This window comes from Trypanosoma brucei, chromosome 10, assembly GCF_000002445.2.
Source record: "Trypanosoma brucei brucei TREU927 chromosome 10, whole genome shotgun sequence".
NCBI classification, from domain to species: domain Eukaryota; phylum Euglenozoa; class Kinetoplastea; order Trypanosomatida; family Trypanosomatidae; genus Trypanosoma; species Trypanosoma brucei.
In genome coordinates, this window is record NC_007283.1 from 1260228 (window position 1) to 1274147 (window position 13920).

A 13920-nucleotide genomic window follows, 5' to 3' on the forward strand; every position below is an offset into this window, starting at 1 on the left:
ATTACGACTCCCTCAACATAGGAGAGGAATTGGACACGTTTTTTCTTTTCATTTTTTTTTTTTTGGTGGGGACTTATTTCTAACCTCAGAAATAAAATATCAGTTTGTACACGGACGCGGGACACCTCTGAACGTTAGTGCACGTAAAAGACAAATAGGAGGAACTCTGTCGTTAAGCGGCAACAACAGGAGAGAGAGAGAAAAGAGGTGATTGAAGAGGGCGAAAACAAAAGCAAATAATAAAAGGATACATATATATAAAAAGAGACCGGCGCCATGTCATCAGAAATAGAGCCACATATCCTCCGGAAATATGAGATACAAGCACAGTTAGGGCAGGGGGCGTATGGCATCGTCTGGCGCGCAATTGACCGGCGGACGCGGCAGGTTGTAGCGTTAAAGAAGATATACGACGCTTTTCAAAACGCAACTGACGCGCAGCGAACCTTCCGTGAAATAATGTTTCTCCAGGCTCTTAGTCACCCAAACATAATTAAATTGCTTCATGTGCATCGCGCAACGAATGACAAGGATATTTACCTTGTATTCGAGTACATGGAGACGGATTTGCACGTCGTAATTCGTGCCAACATCCTGGAGGATATCCATAAGCAATTCATAATTTATCAGCTTCTGAAGACAATGAAATACCTTCACTCGGCGGAACTGCTGCATCGCGACATGAAACCGTCAAACCTGCTTGTAAACAGCGATTGCTCAATGAAAGTGGCAGATTTTGGGCTAGCACGCTCCATTCTATCGCTTGAAAAGGAGCAAGTGGCGCGTCCCGTACTCACTGATTACATCATGACACGTTGGTATCGGCCACCTGAGGTTCTTCTCGGCTCCACTCGCTACACGAAGGGTGTTGACATGTGGGCCATCGGATGCATTCTCGCCGAGTTACTTCTGGGACGACCCATATTCCCAGGCCGCACCACAATGAAACAGCTAGAACTAATTATCAATGTTCTAGGTGAACCCACAGCGGAGGAGATTCGGTCGACGAACTCCCAGTTTGCCGAAGCTATGCTGAAGGACACGCGTCGTACGCAAACCACGACGTTCGCGGAACTGCTTCCCAAGGCCCCTCCTGATGCCCTGGACCTCGTACAGAAGCTCATGCGCTTTAACCCAAATGAACGACTAACCGCTGAGCAGGCGCTTGAACACCCGTATGTGGCGGCTTTCCACAAACCCCAAGATGAGCCATCTGCTCCCGCACCCATAACTATTTCCCTCCCAGACGATACCCGCTTCACCATGCAAGAGTATCGTGAGCGGCTATACCAAGAAATTGCTAATGCACGGCGCAAAGTCCGACGAGAGGTATTGGGCTCCGGCGCGCCTACTCGTGGAACGCATTCCTCATTGGCCACAGGAACGGCTTCTGGAACCTCAGAGGAAAAAAAGGAAAATGCACGTGTGTCGTCGGCGGCCACACGACCGGCGTCATCATCAGCTGCCCGTACCACCGCCACCGCGGGCTCATCTTCGGGTGCCGGGTTGCACCGCACGACCGTTGCGTCACGATCAGCGCAGCACCACACGCGACCGGCAGTACACCGACAGCCCTCTGGAGCCTCTCGTGTGTTGCACAAATGAAATTAAGTGCGGTCGTTGGGAGGGCGACATGTTAACGCACAGGCGGGTGTTTGGGAGGAAAAAGGGGGGGAAAAAAAGGAAGAGAGATGGTCGTGTTGTTACGGTTTCTTCTTCCGTATACTCGCTTCTTCCCTTTTGTTTCTGTTTTCCTTTCCTAGTTTTACCAACCTGTGAGGGCAGTGGATGTTCGTATGTTCAGACGTGAAGGTTTTCCCCCTTTTCGTCTTCTATTACTGCGTGTCGCAAGTGGTTTTTTTTTTTTTAGGGGGGGGGTTGAGGGTGTTATTACAGGTGGAATGATAGGGGGAGAGACTAGATAAAAAGGGAATGTTTGGGAGGCTAAAAACAAAAGCAAAAACTGAAAGAGATTAAAAATGGGTGGAGAGTGAAATGAAGGGAAGATAAGAAAAATCGAAATGTTATTTTGTTTGGCAAGGCGTTGTGGTGGCGTCATGACGCTGGGAAACAAAAAAAATTTTGCCAGAGAAATGGCTGTTTCTTTCATGGATTTTGCAGTCTGACTCTGTAGATGTCACTGTCCCGTGCCCCCTATGCTGGCAGCTCCGGGACTATTCTTTTCTTTTATGTGTAGCAGTTCGGTTGACTTGCGGAGTCCTTATGTTGACTCTCGTTGTTGTTGTTGTTGTTGTTGTTGTTGCTTCCTTCCCCAACACAGAGCCTCTGCTTCTGTTGGTTGGTTGATGTGGTGCATAATTTTGTTTGCATTTTTTTTTTTCTGTACCTTCCGATCCCTTTCTTTTCTTTCCTCAAACACTTCCTATTTCTACATGTCTCCTGTGGGGCCACACTCGGGATGCAATTAACAGTTGTGTCCAATGCTCGTGCAATGGTGGTAACTGCAATTAATAAATTAACTAATTTGTTTGAGCAAGGAGAAGGACTTTATGTGACTGTTGCCATGCCGTAAGGAATGTGGAAACGAGTATTTGAGGGAGGTTTGAAAGGAATGTGTAACCCGTTCGAATGGGAAATGGGACTAACAGGATGATGAGTGTGACATTACGACATTTGTTAATAAAAGGTCGATGATTTTATAAATTTACGACAGATTAGGAATGGACGAGCATGTGTGTGAAGTGTGACGTGTGAAGTATGGAGGGTGAATGGAAGAGGTGTCGGAGAAGAAAAAAAAAGATGAAATAAAAATAAGCAAGGGATGGGGAACAGAAATGCATAGGTGCAACAGAGAGAGCGCGTGAGAGGTGGTTGGCAACGTTTGTGACGTGCATGAATGGGAAATGGGGGGTGGAGTGGTTCATAACGTAGGTCGAACGGCCCTTTTTTTTTTTTCCTCTCTGGTCTTTAAATATAGAGGAATAATTGAAGCGGATTCCGTCAAATAGAATTCAGAGGGAGGGAGGGAGGGGGGAAATTCGCATTTGCCCCGCACTGTCCCTTTATATGCATTTCCCTCTTTCGTTGTACCTGTTGGTTGGCGTCTTTTTCTTACCATTTGTTTTTTTTTTTTAATCTCCCGGTGCGGTTTGTGTTTGTGTGGCGTCATCATTATGTCGTCCTGTGATTTATTTGGGCAGTGTGCTCGTGTTGGCGTTTGTTTTTTTCTTTTTTTCTTTTTTTCGCTTTCGCACCCGCGTGTGTCGCTGTTACCGCTTCTACACCCGCCTTTCCTTATATTTTTGGCCATGCACCACCCCGTCAGCTGCTGGTTGGCTTCATTCTGACAGAGAACTATGAGCACAGAAGAAAAATAAAAAAAGAAGGAAGAGCAAGAAGAAGTGGAAGAAAAAGAGGAGGAAGGGGAGCGTGGGCTAGCAAATATTGTATGCTTTGAAGGGGGGGGGGGTTTCTTTCTTCTTGTTATTGTTGTTTAGCTTTGCGTTCCTTTTCATTTTCTTCCGTCTTGTAAATGGTAGTATGCAAACGAATATATACATATATATATATATGTATATGTGTGTGTTTGTGTGTGTGTTTGTGTAATATGACGATACCGGGGTTCACCAAGACCAGTTGGCTGTTGGGCCTGGGCCTGCTCTTTGGTGGACGATAATTATATGACGCACACATATTCCCTTCTGTCAGTTTTGTGCTCGTGTAATCTTTTTTTTTTTTCGTAGCCCAGCTTTTGTTCTATGCTGTACGGGTGTGTATGTGCGAGCACCATATGTAGCGCACACTGTTTGCCTTCCACTCTCTCTTTGTATATGTGTGTACATGTGTGTGTTACTTTTTTTTTTGTGTGTTTTTTTTGTTTTCTTATGTTGGTGGTTGCTTTTGTCTTTTTTGGTCGGTTTCCGTCTATTACTATATTATTATTATTATTTCCACCACAGCTTCCATTGGTGCCTCTTGCCATCAATTGCCGCTTGCTTTCACAATTCAAAACCCGCTTGAGCTCACGGTTGTTTCGCCGCGTAGTGTGGACTTTAATGATTTACTCTTTTTATCTATGTTTATTTATTTATCTATATATTTATATCTATTTATATTTTTATATATATGTCTGTGTGTTCCTCCTTTAGTTACCCGAAGTCTCCGTCGTTCCCTTTCTTTCTTTCTTCCTAAACCCCTTCTTTGTTGTTGCTCTTACGTTGGGCATGCTGTATTTTGTGTTGCGTCCTTGCGGCGTGTACTGCACATCTGAAAATGGCTTAAATCTCTTCCAGTACACGTCTTCCCTTTTTCTTTTTTTCTTTTTCCCCCCCATTCCTCTTTACTTCGTGTGCTTATCGTTCTGATTTCTCGTATTCACGTACTTGTAGCAGGCATCAGTGCTATTAGCGCATACACACGCTATTTTAATGTAACAAAATCAAGTAAAATGCAGCTACCCGATAGAGGGATATCATTTTCTCGAAAGCATCAGCAGTGGAACTGCCATCGAGAGATATGTGAGGTTTTGGGTTACGCGACACGCAGAAGTAACCGGATGGCGATGCAAAAGAAATAACAAAAAAAAAAAGAAAAAAAACATGTTGATCCGGTTGGAGTAAAGTGTGGGGAGCTTCATAATTCGTTTTTTTTTTACTTTCCTCACCTCTTTCTCTTTCTCTCTCTTTTTCACTGCTCTCATATGGAGCGTGAGCGGGCGGCGTTTGTATTTACTCCAGTTGTGGCACTGCTCTTCCAATTTCTCCTCTTGAGTGTCAATTTATTACTGTGCTGTGTTCTCATATATTCCAATGATGTAGTGTGTGTGTATGTGTGTTCTATGAGGCATGCAACTATTTTTATTATTTTTTTTAAAAATAGCCCGTGTGCCATACTGATACCTCCGTTGGTAATGAATAAAATGTACACTCGCTTATTCGCCCATTGAATAAATTCTCGATGCCTTTTTTTTTCCATATATATCCCACACCCTCATTTAATACACCGAATCTTGAAAATTTTATTTTATTTTTATGTGCGTGTGAGAGTAAAGGACGAAAAGAAAACAACGCCAGGAGCAGAGGGAGTAATCATAGCTTTAACGTGGCATTTCAACATTTGTGCGGGCAATAGCGTCGTGTGAAACAGGGTGTGTATTAGTGGTGTGTTTGTGAGAGGGGCGGGTACTTTTCTAGTTTAAAAATGTATCGGCCAACTAACAGATGCGTGGCGGATGTGGGACAGGGAAACCCACCAAACTTACAGCAAGTTATGTATTCAGGTTCTGTGCCGCAGACGGCGCCCGTGCAAATGCAACTTCATCCGCATCCGCAGTCGCAGTCGCATATGGTAATGCGGCCGCAAGCGCATACAATGGCGACAGCAGTGAACTCCAAACCCAAAGTTCACGTCGTCAGTCGAAGCCCACCTTCGCGAAGTGGCGCCTCTCAAGGCGAGCGTAGCGGTACCGTTCGTTTTGTGTGCCCGCGTACGAACACCATTGTGTGTGCAAGGTATAATCGTACCGTGCACACACGCGCAAAGCTCCAGCATGGTGCAGTTATTTGTGAGGATTACATGCACAAGTTGCACTGCCCAGAGGGTGATCAATGCCTTAAGGTGCACGTTGCAGCGGAACACACATGGAACTATATTCTACCACATATTGGTGCCCCACAAGGGATTTTCCAACATGGTTTCACAGTTCGGTGTTTCCACCCCAGCATGACGGAGTACTTCAACATCCCCAGTGAACTCGTGTACTACACAAAGGGAAGCATGGAGTACATCTACGATTATAATGAGCATGGTGATAACTCCAAGAAAAAATTTGTACTGTGTGAAGAAATGATCAATAACAGAATATGCATGTCCGGTATGGCTTGCGAGGACGTCCATGCTGTCATGGACGACTTTAGTTCCGTAGGTAGAAACAGCACACACATCGTCGATGAGAAACTGCTTCCGCTCTATCCGCGCCTTCGTCCCGATGTTGTGGTGCGTGTGTTTGAGCAAAACAGTACTGAAGAGTATAAGGACTACACTGGAGATCAGATTCTTGTGACGGATGGTGCGCGGCAGTATTTGTTGGCTCTTGATGTTGAGGGAGCCATCCCACGCAAAAAGATGCAACACTGCGCCCACTTCCGCACAAAACATCTTTGCCGCATGGGCAGTGGCTGCAACTTCATTCATGTCCTGCAAGGTCTCGTTGCGAATGCTGAAATCAGCCCACGGTCCACGTCTCGTAGTGATTCGCCAACTTCTGAACTGAGTATCAGCGTGCGCAACCGTCCAATTGCCTTGCGGCAGTCTGGCAGTCAGGTTGCAGAGATGTTGGCTGAGAAATATGGATTATCCCGGGATGAAAATAGTCAGGTAGGACGTCATGCATCTCCTTTTGTTAAGCAACCACCGAATGAAATGGCGTCTCTCCCTCTCTGTGATGGGGGGCTCTTTCAAAGTAATACCAAATCCCAGGGAAATGCTGTTATTAACAGCAACATTAACGGCAATTATAACAAAGAATACTGCCGGAACGACGATTTGTTTCCTTGCGGCGCAGCTGATGCCGGGGACGAGAGGGTAACGCAACGTAATCAACAGGGTGAGCAAATACATGACGGTACGCAACCCGTTGCCGTATGCTCCAGATTCCGTCAGATAAGTCCACCACGTCGCAATAATCCATACGCTTCACCTGTTCTCAGCCAACAGGCATCGCCACACCCTCGTGAAACCATCTAATTTGGAAAACCTGGAGTGTCCCTCTTATTCCACTTCCTTGCGTTTGTGTTTGTTTTGTGGACTTTGTTGTCTTTTCCGTTTTTGTTTATCTGTCTTTTTTTGTTTTTTTTTTTTACCCATCGTCCCATCATTTCTTTTCGTTTTTTCCCCCTTCCTTTCAGCTCCCTTTGCCCACGTTCGATTTATTTTCATACCTTTCCCCTTCGTTTTTTGTTTTTTCCTGCTTTTTTTTTAAAAAATATTGTGCCACCTTTTTCCCCCTTTTTTGTTTGTTTTATTCCGTTGCCGTGAGATGACATTAGTCTTTTACTGTTTTTGTTTTTGTTGTTTCCTCCTTCTTTTTTGCTGATGGCATTACGACTGTGCGCGGGAGAGAGAAGAGAAAAAAAATGGTAAAGGAGAATGTGACTGATATGTGAGGGGTGTTGAGGTAATTTATTGTTTTTTTTTTAAATAACTATTCTCCTGTTTCGTCTTATCCCCCACCAAACTCTGCTAAAGTCCTAAAATAGCTGGCGGGTTTGAGATGTGAATAAATTTTGTTTCCTTTTCACCTCCCTTTCTGCAGCTTTTTTGTCTTTTCAAGTTCCTTTTTTTTTCTTGCTTTCTTTTCCTTTTTTTTCCCCCTTTTCTTGTGCAACTGTGGTGGATGTTTGTTTTATTTGCCTGTGCGATTTGTGCGCCACTGATTGGGATGGAAAAAAAAAAAAAGGAAAAGAAAGAAAGGCAAGAGGGCGGCGGTGGTGAAAAGGAACGGAATTTGGATGCGCGTGCTTGTGTGTGTGTGAGAGAGAAAGAAAGAAAGAAAAGAGAAAGGTCATAGTAATGGTGACATCAATAATAATAATAATAATAGTAACAATAAATATTATAATCGTAATCATAATCATGGTAATAATGGCAACGACACTAACGGAAGGGGGAAGGGAAAGGGAAAGGGAAAGGGAAAGAGAGAGAGAGAAAAAAAAAGGCAATACTATACAATTTGGTATGATATTTAATATGTGGTGTTAAGGGAGGGTGTCTTTTTTTTTCTTTTTCTCTAAGTATGTGTGTTGGGAGAGAATATCTGAGGCTCCAGTTTTATACATCAATTAGTTTGGAAGTGTGAAATAATCGGGATGGGTAATTTTTCTTTTTTTTCTTTTTTTTTCTTTTATTGCTTGATGCAGGAGACGAAATGCGGTGTGTGTGTAGGGGGGGGGGTCATTTTTTTTTCCCCCTTCCGTTTTCTCTTCTCTTCTCTTTTTTTTTAAATCTTGAATGAGCCGTTGTGCCGCATGTTTTGTGTTTGGTTTCCTCATTTCCATTTGAAGGACTGGGGCCGCTTTTTGTTCATTTTTTTCATTTTTTCATTTTTTCATTTTTTCATTTTTTCATTTTTTTTATTTTTCTTTTTTTTTTTTTTCATTTTTTCATTTTTTCCTTTTTTTTTTATTTTTCTCATTTTCTGGTCTTCATTTGAGGTATGTGCGCCTCCCTTTTTTTTTTGTTTTTTTTTTTTGAACATGAGAGTTAACTGACGGATTGAAGACAAAAGACGCCAAACATTACAAGAGGGGAAGGGAAATGAATACGAGGGAGAAAGCGAAAAAGATTAAAAAAAAAAAAAGTCATTATCATCAGCAGTTGCGATGGAAAAAAAAAGGAGTGAAAAGGAAAAAAAAAAGACGAAAGCAAAAGAAGAAACCAAAAAAATAAATAAATAAATAGATAAAATGAGTAAATAAATATAAATATAAATGTGCGCGTGTATGTCAAGGGCAGAGAAAGGTGAATGCACAAAAGCTGATGTGCGCACCATGTTCTGTGATGGGGACGGAGGCTTAGATTGTATAAGTGCAAATGTATGTATGTTTTTCTTTTTTTCTCTTTTTTTCTTTTTTTACCTGGCCATGTTTCTTTGTTTTCATTTTTGGGACAATAAGCAAAAAAGTATACATATATTTATATGTGTGAAAGGTACACAAGCAAAGAAAGAAAGAAAGAAAAATAAAAAGAAAAAAAAATATATATATATGTACACGTGTGTCTTTGTGTGTGATCCGTTGTCGAGGGGTTGTGGCCGCCTCTTGGAGCGGTTGCTTTTTTTTTTTTCTCTCTTCTTCTTTGAATTAACAAAATTTTCCGTACTTATATATTTAGAGCCCTCGTCTCGCTCAGTTTATATATGCCCAATTAGTGTGTCCATTGGGGGATATATTTGCTTGTGAGTTACTTAATTATACTTTTGTTTTTTGCAAAAAAAAAAACAACAATAACGGCAACAGCTAACAAACGAAAAAGGAGATGAATGAACTGATAGGGGAGGAGCAGAAGGGAGCATCTTTTAGTTCTTTATGCCGTCAAACCCCAAATTTTATTTGTGTATTTTTTCTTTTTTCCATTTTGTTGTTTCTTTTTCTGAGATTTTTTAAAAATTAAAAATGATCGTGATAGGCGGAGGAAGGGTAAAACATAAATACATTTACATGCAAATATATATATATATATATATATATATAAATATATATGCATATAATTGTATACATATGTGCCCACCTCCCCTTCCCTCCCCTCCCCCCAAAATAAAAATAAAAATAAAATAAAATCATCCCTATCACACTTTTTTTTCTTTTTCTTTTTCTCACTTTCCTTTCTTTACGGGCTCCTCTATTCGGCATGCTTTCCTCTTATTTTCACCAATTAAGGGGAAGATGGAGGGGAGTGGTGGGGCTTGTTTTATTATTATTATTATTTTGGCAATTTGCTTTCATTCAATTTCATTTTATTTGCAGTTTCTTCTTTTTTCCCCCTTGTGTGTGTGTGTGTGTCTTATCGTTATTATTATCATTATTATTATTATTATAAATATTCCGGTTCTTTTCCTATTTATTCCGGCGCGTTACATATATATATATGTTTTGTGTCCTTTTACATTGATGTTCATGTTTTTTATTTTCCTTTTCTTTTCTTTTTTGCCACTGTGATGATGACCGATGGCGCCAGTAATTATTATTATTATTATTATTTTTACCACTAGCGCTACCACCATAATTATTTTTGATATTATTCTTGATGTGTTTCACGAAGGAGGAGAAATAAAACGAAAAATTTGTTTTTTTTTCTTTTAAGAGAGGTAAAAGGTAAGCGAATATAATTATATAATAGGAAGTGTACATCACAAATGAAGGTTTAGAGTTGAGGAGTGCGTGTGGTGACGGCAAAAAAGAAAAAAAAGAAATAAATGCAAAATCCAAAATGTCACATAAAGTAAGGTAAAGAGATAAGGTAAGAAGTGAAATGGAAAAAAAAAAGAAGAAAAGAAACCAATGGACCGTGGGCTACACGCAAAGCGACAGTGGAGTTGCAGTGCAGGGAAACGGAGTGGGAATGAGAAATGTGTCTACTTTATTTTTATTTTTATTTTTCGTCTTTTCTCAATTTAAAAGACAAAAAAGAAAAGAAATATTTTTATTTTGTTCTTTTTATTATCTTACCTTACCTCACTTTTTCTTTTTGTTTCCTCTTTATCCTTAATGACAGTTTATCGTATCCTTTACGTTTCCCGCTCCAGAGCCAAATCCTTAAATCCCTTTTCCTTTATATGTTTATTTATATATTTATTGTTTTTTTTATATGTTTTCTCCCCTTTGCTTCAACACTTAGAAGGTATGATGTGCGAGGATGTTGGTGTGGTGTAAAACGAAATCAAAAAAAATATAATAATAATAAATGAAAAAAATGAAGAAAAAATAAAAGATGAAAAACTGGTGGAGTTGTACAATAGAAATAAATAAAAAAAAATATATATATATATAAGCGGGTTATAGTTGTCTTCATACGTTGTCTTGTATATCCGCTCTTTATACGTTTACTATTTTTATTTTCATTTTTTTCTTTCGTTTTCAATGAATGAGCACATTTATATATATATATATATATATATAGATATATATTTCTATTTATATACACACAAACAGTCATGCAGTTATACACTTATGTCTTATATACTCTCTTTCACACACCATAAATTATATACACATGTCACATTTTTTTTCATTTTTTTTTTTGAACTGGAGATCTCTCTTATTGATTTCATTATATACTTCTCATTTTTTTTCTTTTTAGTGGTGTTATGCTGATGTTTGTGCTTGTGTATTTGTATTATTGTGCCCGTGATTTTCTTTATTATTAACATTATTAATAGTAATAATATTAATATTATAATATTATTATTATTTGATTTTATTCGGATTTATACTCTCCTCCTTTTTCTTTCTTTTCTCTTTTGTTATATGAAAAAAAAAATAACAAGAAAAAAGTTGTTTTTCGTCAACTGCTTGAAGCAACCACCACAACAACGGCAAATGTTTTATTGTTGTTGAAGTCGGAAATATTTTTCCGTAACCCTATCGTATATGATGTTGTAGAGATTTAGGTGCCAACTTTTTTTTTTTAAATTTAATTATTTATTTAATTAATTGTTTATTCTCCTCCTACTTTCACTTTTCTTTAATTTTGTTGTGATGCAAATTTTGGAAAGTAGATTTCTGTTGGGACAGAAAGAAGAAAAGTGATAGAAAGACACGAGAAAATAAAAATAAAAGAAAATAAAAAGAGACTTCAAAAAGGCAAGAAAAAAAAAGAGAAAAAAAGAAAGAGAAAAAGAAGAAAAGTAGAGAGAAACAAGAAACATGAAAGATATGTTGAATGGTACCGTTTGTTTTTTTTTTTTGCCGCGGTGGCATTTCAAATATATCTTTTTTTTTCAATTTTTCAAAACTTTAATAGAGAGAAGCAAAAAATGAAAGAAAATCAAAAGAAATGAAAGAAAATAAAAGAGAACAAAAACGGAAGGGAATTGGACAAGTTGTTACGAAGTTGCGCTGAAAAAAAAAACCCATAGGAGAACATTTGCGGGGTGATTCTTTTTGTTTTTTTCTAGAGAGAAAATGTTTTTTTTTCTGGTATGATCGTAATAGTAATAATATTGACAATAATAATAATAATTGTTTTTTTTGTTATTGTGTATTTACTTTTGAGTTTATTACTGCTGCAATTAAAAAAAAAAAAACACCACCAACAACAACAACAACAACACACACACACAGGAAGGGAGAGGAGGGATGAGAAGAAAAAGGGAGAAAGAAAAGAAAAGAAACCGTTATGAGGTAAGACCTCGGATTTACCAAGCGTTTTTTTTTCTTGTTTGCTTGCTTGCTTGCTTAATCAATTAATCAAATTTTTATTTTGCTTTGTTTTATTCCACGCGTTTGCTACGATTTTTTTCTTTTTTTTCTTTTATTGTCATCATTTGTCATGATGATTCTTACTATTAATATTCTGTTGAACCCACATCCTTCCTCTATTCCATTATCTTATATTCCTCTCTCTTATGTTATGTTATGTTTCTTTTTTTTTTTTACTTTGCTCAACTTTAATTCGCAAACAAAAAAAGAATGAGGGGGGGGGAAAAAAAAAAATACTCCCCTACTGGTCGTTATTTCTCTCATCTCGGTCGCACAACGCTAATGGTTTAGAGGCCGATTTGAATGAATGAATGAGGTGAAATCATTTTGCTTTTTTTTTCTTTTCGTTTTCGATTTCGATTTTGTTTTTTTTATTCATTTAAATTTATATACCCACGTGCGTTTACGCACGATTATACTGACGAGGATTTGTTGTCGTGTTATATAACCCTTCTTTTTTTTTTCGTGTGTGTGTTACCTCTAGTATTATTATTATTATTCCTGTCATTCCCATTATTATTATTATTGTTGTTATTATTATTATTATTTCAAAATTCATGGGATGTGAGACAGTCGGTAGCACTAAATTTCAATATTTGCTTACTTTTATTTTATGTTTATGTTTAACTTTTTGTTTTTTTAAAAATTTGATAGGGATGTGGTTAAGTTGGTGGTGTGGGGCATCGATTAAATGAAATATGTTGTTGCTTTGTAGATGCTCTGCTCCTTCTACCTTTCACCTTCCCTTTTCTTTTCTTTTTTCTTTTTTCTTTTTACTATTATTATTATTATTTGGTTGGTTTCACTGTGCGTGTTATTACTTTAAGGTTTTTTTTTCCTTTTGTCACTGTAATTAAATTCTTGTTAAACAGTTGGGCTACTTAATATTCTTTTCTTTTTTTTTTCTCTCCAACCAAAAAAAGAAAAAAAAACGTTATAAATGGCTACAGAAATGGAAGAAGAGGTGTTAGTTGTGCTTTTGTTTTGTAATGTAAGCAACTCCCCCTCCCCCACCTTTCAAAAAAGAAAAAAAAGAAAAGAAAAAAATATATACAAAAGGGACCGCGTGTTTGTGTTTTTGTGTCTCTTTTTTTTTCTTTTTTTTCTTTTTTGAAAGGTGGGGGAGGGGGAAGGGGGCGGGGCGGGGAAGGGAAGGGAAATTGAAAATTAAGATGAGGCAAAAGAAGACACTTTTTTTTTTAAAAAATTTCTCGTGTTTAACTTTATAGTTTCTGTTTGTCATTTGCATGCAGTTGCACATTAATAAATGTATAAATACACACCAATATGCATACGAATGTGAATATCATCTTCATTTCTCTTTTTTCCTTTTCTTTTCTCTATCTATCTTTTGTTTTTTTTATTTCAAAAAAAAAAAAAAACTACCTTCATTAGTTTGCGTAGAGGACGTGTGTGGCTTACTACCGTCTTCATCGCCGTACAGGTCAGGCGCACAACGGAAAGAAATTTGAGGTTCGTTACTTTTTTGCTCTTTTTTTTTTTAAAAAAAAAAAGATATTGGTTATATTTGGATAGGGCGAATATCACAAACTATTTTCGTTTTTGGTTTGCTTTGCTTGAGAAGAACGCACACATTTATTTATATAAATACATATAAATAAATAAAAAAAGGAACGAAAGAAAGAGTGAAGGAGTAGTGGGAAGGACAGGAGTAAGAAGACGATATATATATATACACGCACACAAAAAACAAAAGCAAAAGCAAAAGAAAAAAAAGAAAGAAAAAAAAGAAAGAAAGAAACAAGGAAGGGAAATTAGACACTCTCTTCCCCCCAAGGGGTACCCGCTTCATAGATATTATAAAGGAGCGAGAAACCAAAGGTTGGAAGTGAAAGAAAGAGGAGGAGGAGTAAAAGGGGAGGGGGAAAAAAAAGAAAGAAAGCGAAGAATACAATCAAACAAACAAAACAAGGCTGGGAGAAAGTGAAAAATAGCCCGTAATCGTACGACTTACAATATTTGT

General features: G+C 38.2%; 2 protein-coding genes across 2 annotated transcripts, besides 43 other annotated features; both read left to right on the forward strand.

Annotated features, from left to right (window-relative positions):
• Positions 1 to 276: 276 nt before the first annotated feature.
• On the forward strand, positions 277 to 1605 carry Tb10.70.2070 (protein kinase, putative; the record flags this gene model as incomplete). The annotated part of the gene is made up of 1 exon (XM_817667.1): positions 277 to 1605. The coding sequence occupies one exon, from the start codon at positions 277 to 279 to the stop codon at positions 1603 to 1605; it is 1329 nt and encodes a 442-aa protein (XP_822760.1).
• Positions 1606 to 2235: 630 nt separating this feature from the next.
• Positions 2236 to 2263: a microsatellite.
• A 1062-nt stretch (positions 2264 to 3325) lies between these two features.
• Positions 3326 to 3384: a sequence feature (GA-rich).
• A 127-nt stretch (positions 3385 to 3511) lies between these two features.
• Positions 3512 to 3566: a microsatellite.
• A 473-nt stretch (positions 3567 to 4039) lies between these two features.
• Positions 4040 to 4086: a microsatellite.
• A 440-nt stretch (positions 4087 to 4526) lies between these two features.
• Positions 4527 to 4558: a microsatellite.
• A 254-nt stretch (positions 4559 to 4812) lies between these two features.
• Positions 4813 to 4838: a sequence feature (AT_rich).
• A 134-nt stretch (positions 4839 to 4972) lies between these two features.
• Positions 4973 to 4993: a sequence feature (AT_rich).
• Positions 4994 to 5160: 167 nt separating this feature from the next.
• On the forward strand, positions 5161 to 6705 carry Tb10.70.2020 (hypothetical protein, conserved; the record flags this gene model as incomplete). The annotated part of the gene is made up of 1 exon (XM_817668.1): positions 5161 to 6705. One exon carries the CDS (start codon positions 5161 to 5163, stop codon positions 6703 to 6705), a length of 1545 nt encoding a protein of 514 aa, XP_822761.1.
• A 37-nt stretch (positions 6706 to 6742) lies between these two features.
• Positions 6743 to 6938: a sequence feature (T-rich).
• Positions 6939 to 7242: 304 nt separating this feature from the next.
• Positions 7243 to 7339: a sequence feature (T-rich).
• A 202-nt stretch (positions 7340 to 7541) lies between these two features.
• Positions 7542 to 7604: a microsatellite.
• Positions 7605 to 7620: 16 nt separating this feature from the next.
• Positions 7621 to 7675: a repeat region.
• Positions 7676 to 7834: 159 nt separating this feature from the next.
• Positions 7835 to 7863: a microsatellite.
• Positions 7864 to 8033: 170 nt separating this feature from the next.
• Positions 8034 to 8147: a sequence feature (T-rich).
• Positions 8148 to 8343: 196 nt separating this feature from the next.
• Positions 8344 to 8394: a sequence feature (A-rich).
• A 2-nt stretch (positions 8395 to 8396) lies between these two features.
• Positions 8397 to 8438: a microsatellite.
• A 239-nt stretch (positions 8439 to 8677) lies between these two features.
• Positions 8678 to 8712: a microsatellite.
• A 470-nt stretch (positions 8713 to 9182) lies between these two features.
• Positions 9183 to 9238: a microsatellite.
• Positions 9239 to 9269: 31 nt separating this feature from the next.
• Positions 9270 to 9295: a microsatellite.
• Positions 9296 to 9424: 129 nt separating this feature from the next.
• Positions 9425 to 9445: a sequence feature (AT_rich).
• Positions 9446 to 9519: 74 nt separating this feature from the next.
• Positions 9520 to 9553: a microsatellite.
• Positions 9554 to 9695: 142 nt separating this feature from the next.
• Positions 9696 to 9720: a microsatellite.
• A 189-nt stretch (positions 9721 to 9909) lies between these two features.
• Positions 9910 to 10013: a sequence feature (A-rich).
• Positions 10014 to 10094: 81 nt separating this feature from the next.
• Positions 10095 to 10115: a microsatellite.
• Positions 10116 to 10286: 171 nt separating this feature from the next.
• Positions 10287 to 10329: a microsatellite.
• A 56-nt stretch (positions 10330 to 10385) lies between these two features.
• Positions 10386 to 10493: a sequence feature (A-rich).
• A 117-nt stretch (positions 10494 to 10610) lies between these two features.
• Positions 10611 to 10656: a microsatellite.
• A 216-nt stretch (positions 10657 to 10872) lies between these two features.
• Positions 10873 to 10927: a microsatellite.
• Positions 10928 to 11133: 206 nt separating this feature from the next.
• Positions 11134 to 11170: a sequence feature (AT_rich).
• Positions 11171 to 11313: 143 nt separating this feature from the next.
• Positions 11314 to 11372: a sequence feature (A-rich).
• A 116-nt stretch (positions 11373 to 11488) lies between these two features.
• Positions 11489 to 11537: a sequence feature (A-rich).
• A 126-nt stretch (positions 11538 to 11663) lies between these two features.
• Positions 11664 to 11697: a microsatellite.
• A 62-nt stretch (positions 11698 to 11759) lies between these two features.
• Positions 11760 to 11787: a microsatellite.
• A 104-nt stretch (positions 11788 to 11891) lies between these two features.
• Positions 11892 to 11914: a microsatellite.
• Positions 11915 to 12261: 347 nt separating this feature from the next.
• Positions 12262 to 12306: a sequence feature (T-rich).
• A 114-nt stretch (positions 12307 to 12420) lies between these two features.
• Positions 12421 to 12484: a microsatellite.
• Positions 12485 to 12676: 192 nt separating this feature from the next.
• Positions 12677 to 12710: a sequence feature (T-rich).
• A 245-nt stretch (positions 12711 to 12955) lies between these two features.
• Positions 12956 to 12983: a microsatellite.
• Positions 12984 to 13023: 40 nt separating this feature from the next.
• Positions 13024 to 13048: a microsatellite.
• Positions 13049 to 13052: 4 nt separating this feature from the next.
• Positions 13053 to 13093: a sequence feature (G-rich).
• A 154-nt stretch (positions 13094 to 13247) lies between these two features.
• Positions 13248 to 13298: a sequence feature (T-rich).
• Positions 13299 to 13428: 130 nt separating this feature from the next.
• Positions 13429 to 13450: a sequence feature (AT_rich).
• Positions 13451 to 13530: 80 nt separating this feature from the next.
• Positions 13531 to 13567: a sequence feature (AT_rich).
• A 99-nt stretch (positions 13568 to 13666) lies between these two features.
• Positions 13667 to 13710: a microsatellite.
• The last annotated feature ends 210 nt before the right edge of the window (positions 13711 to 13920 follow it).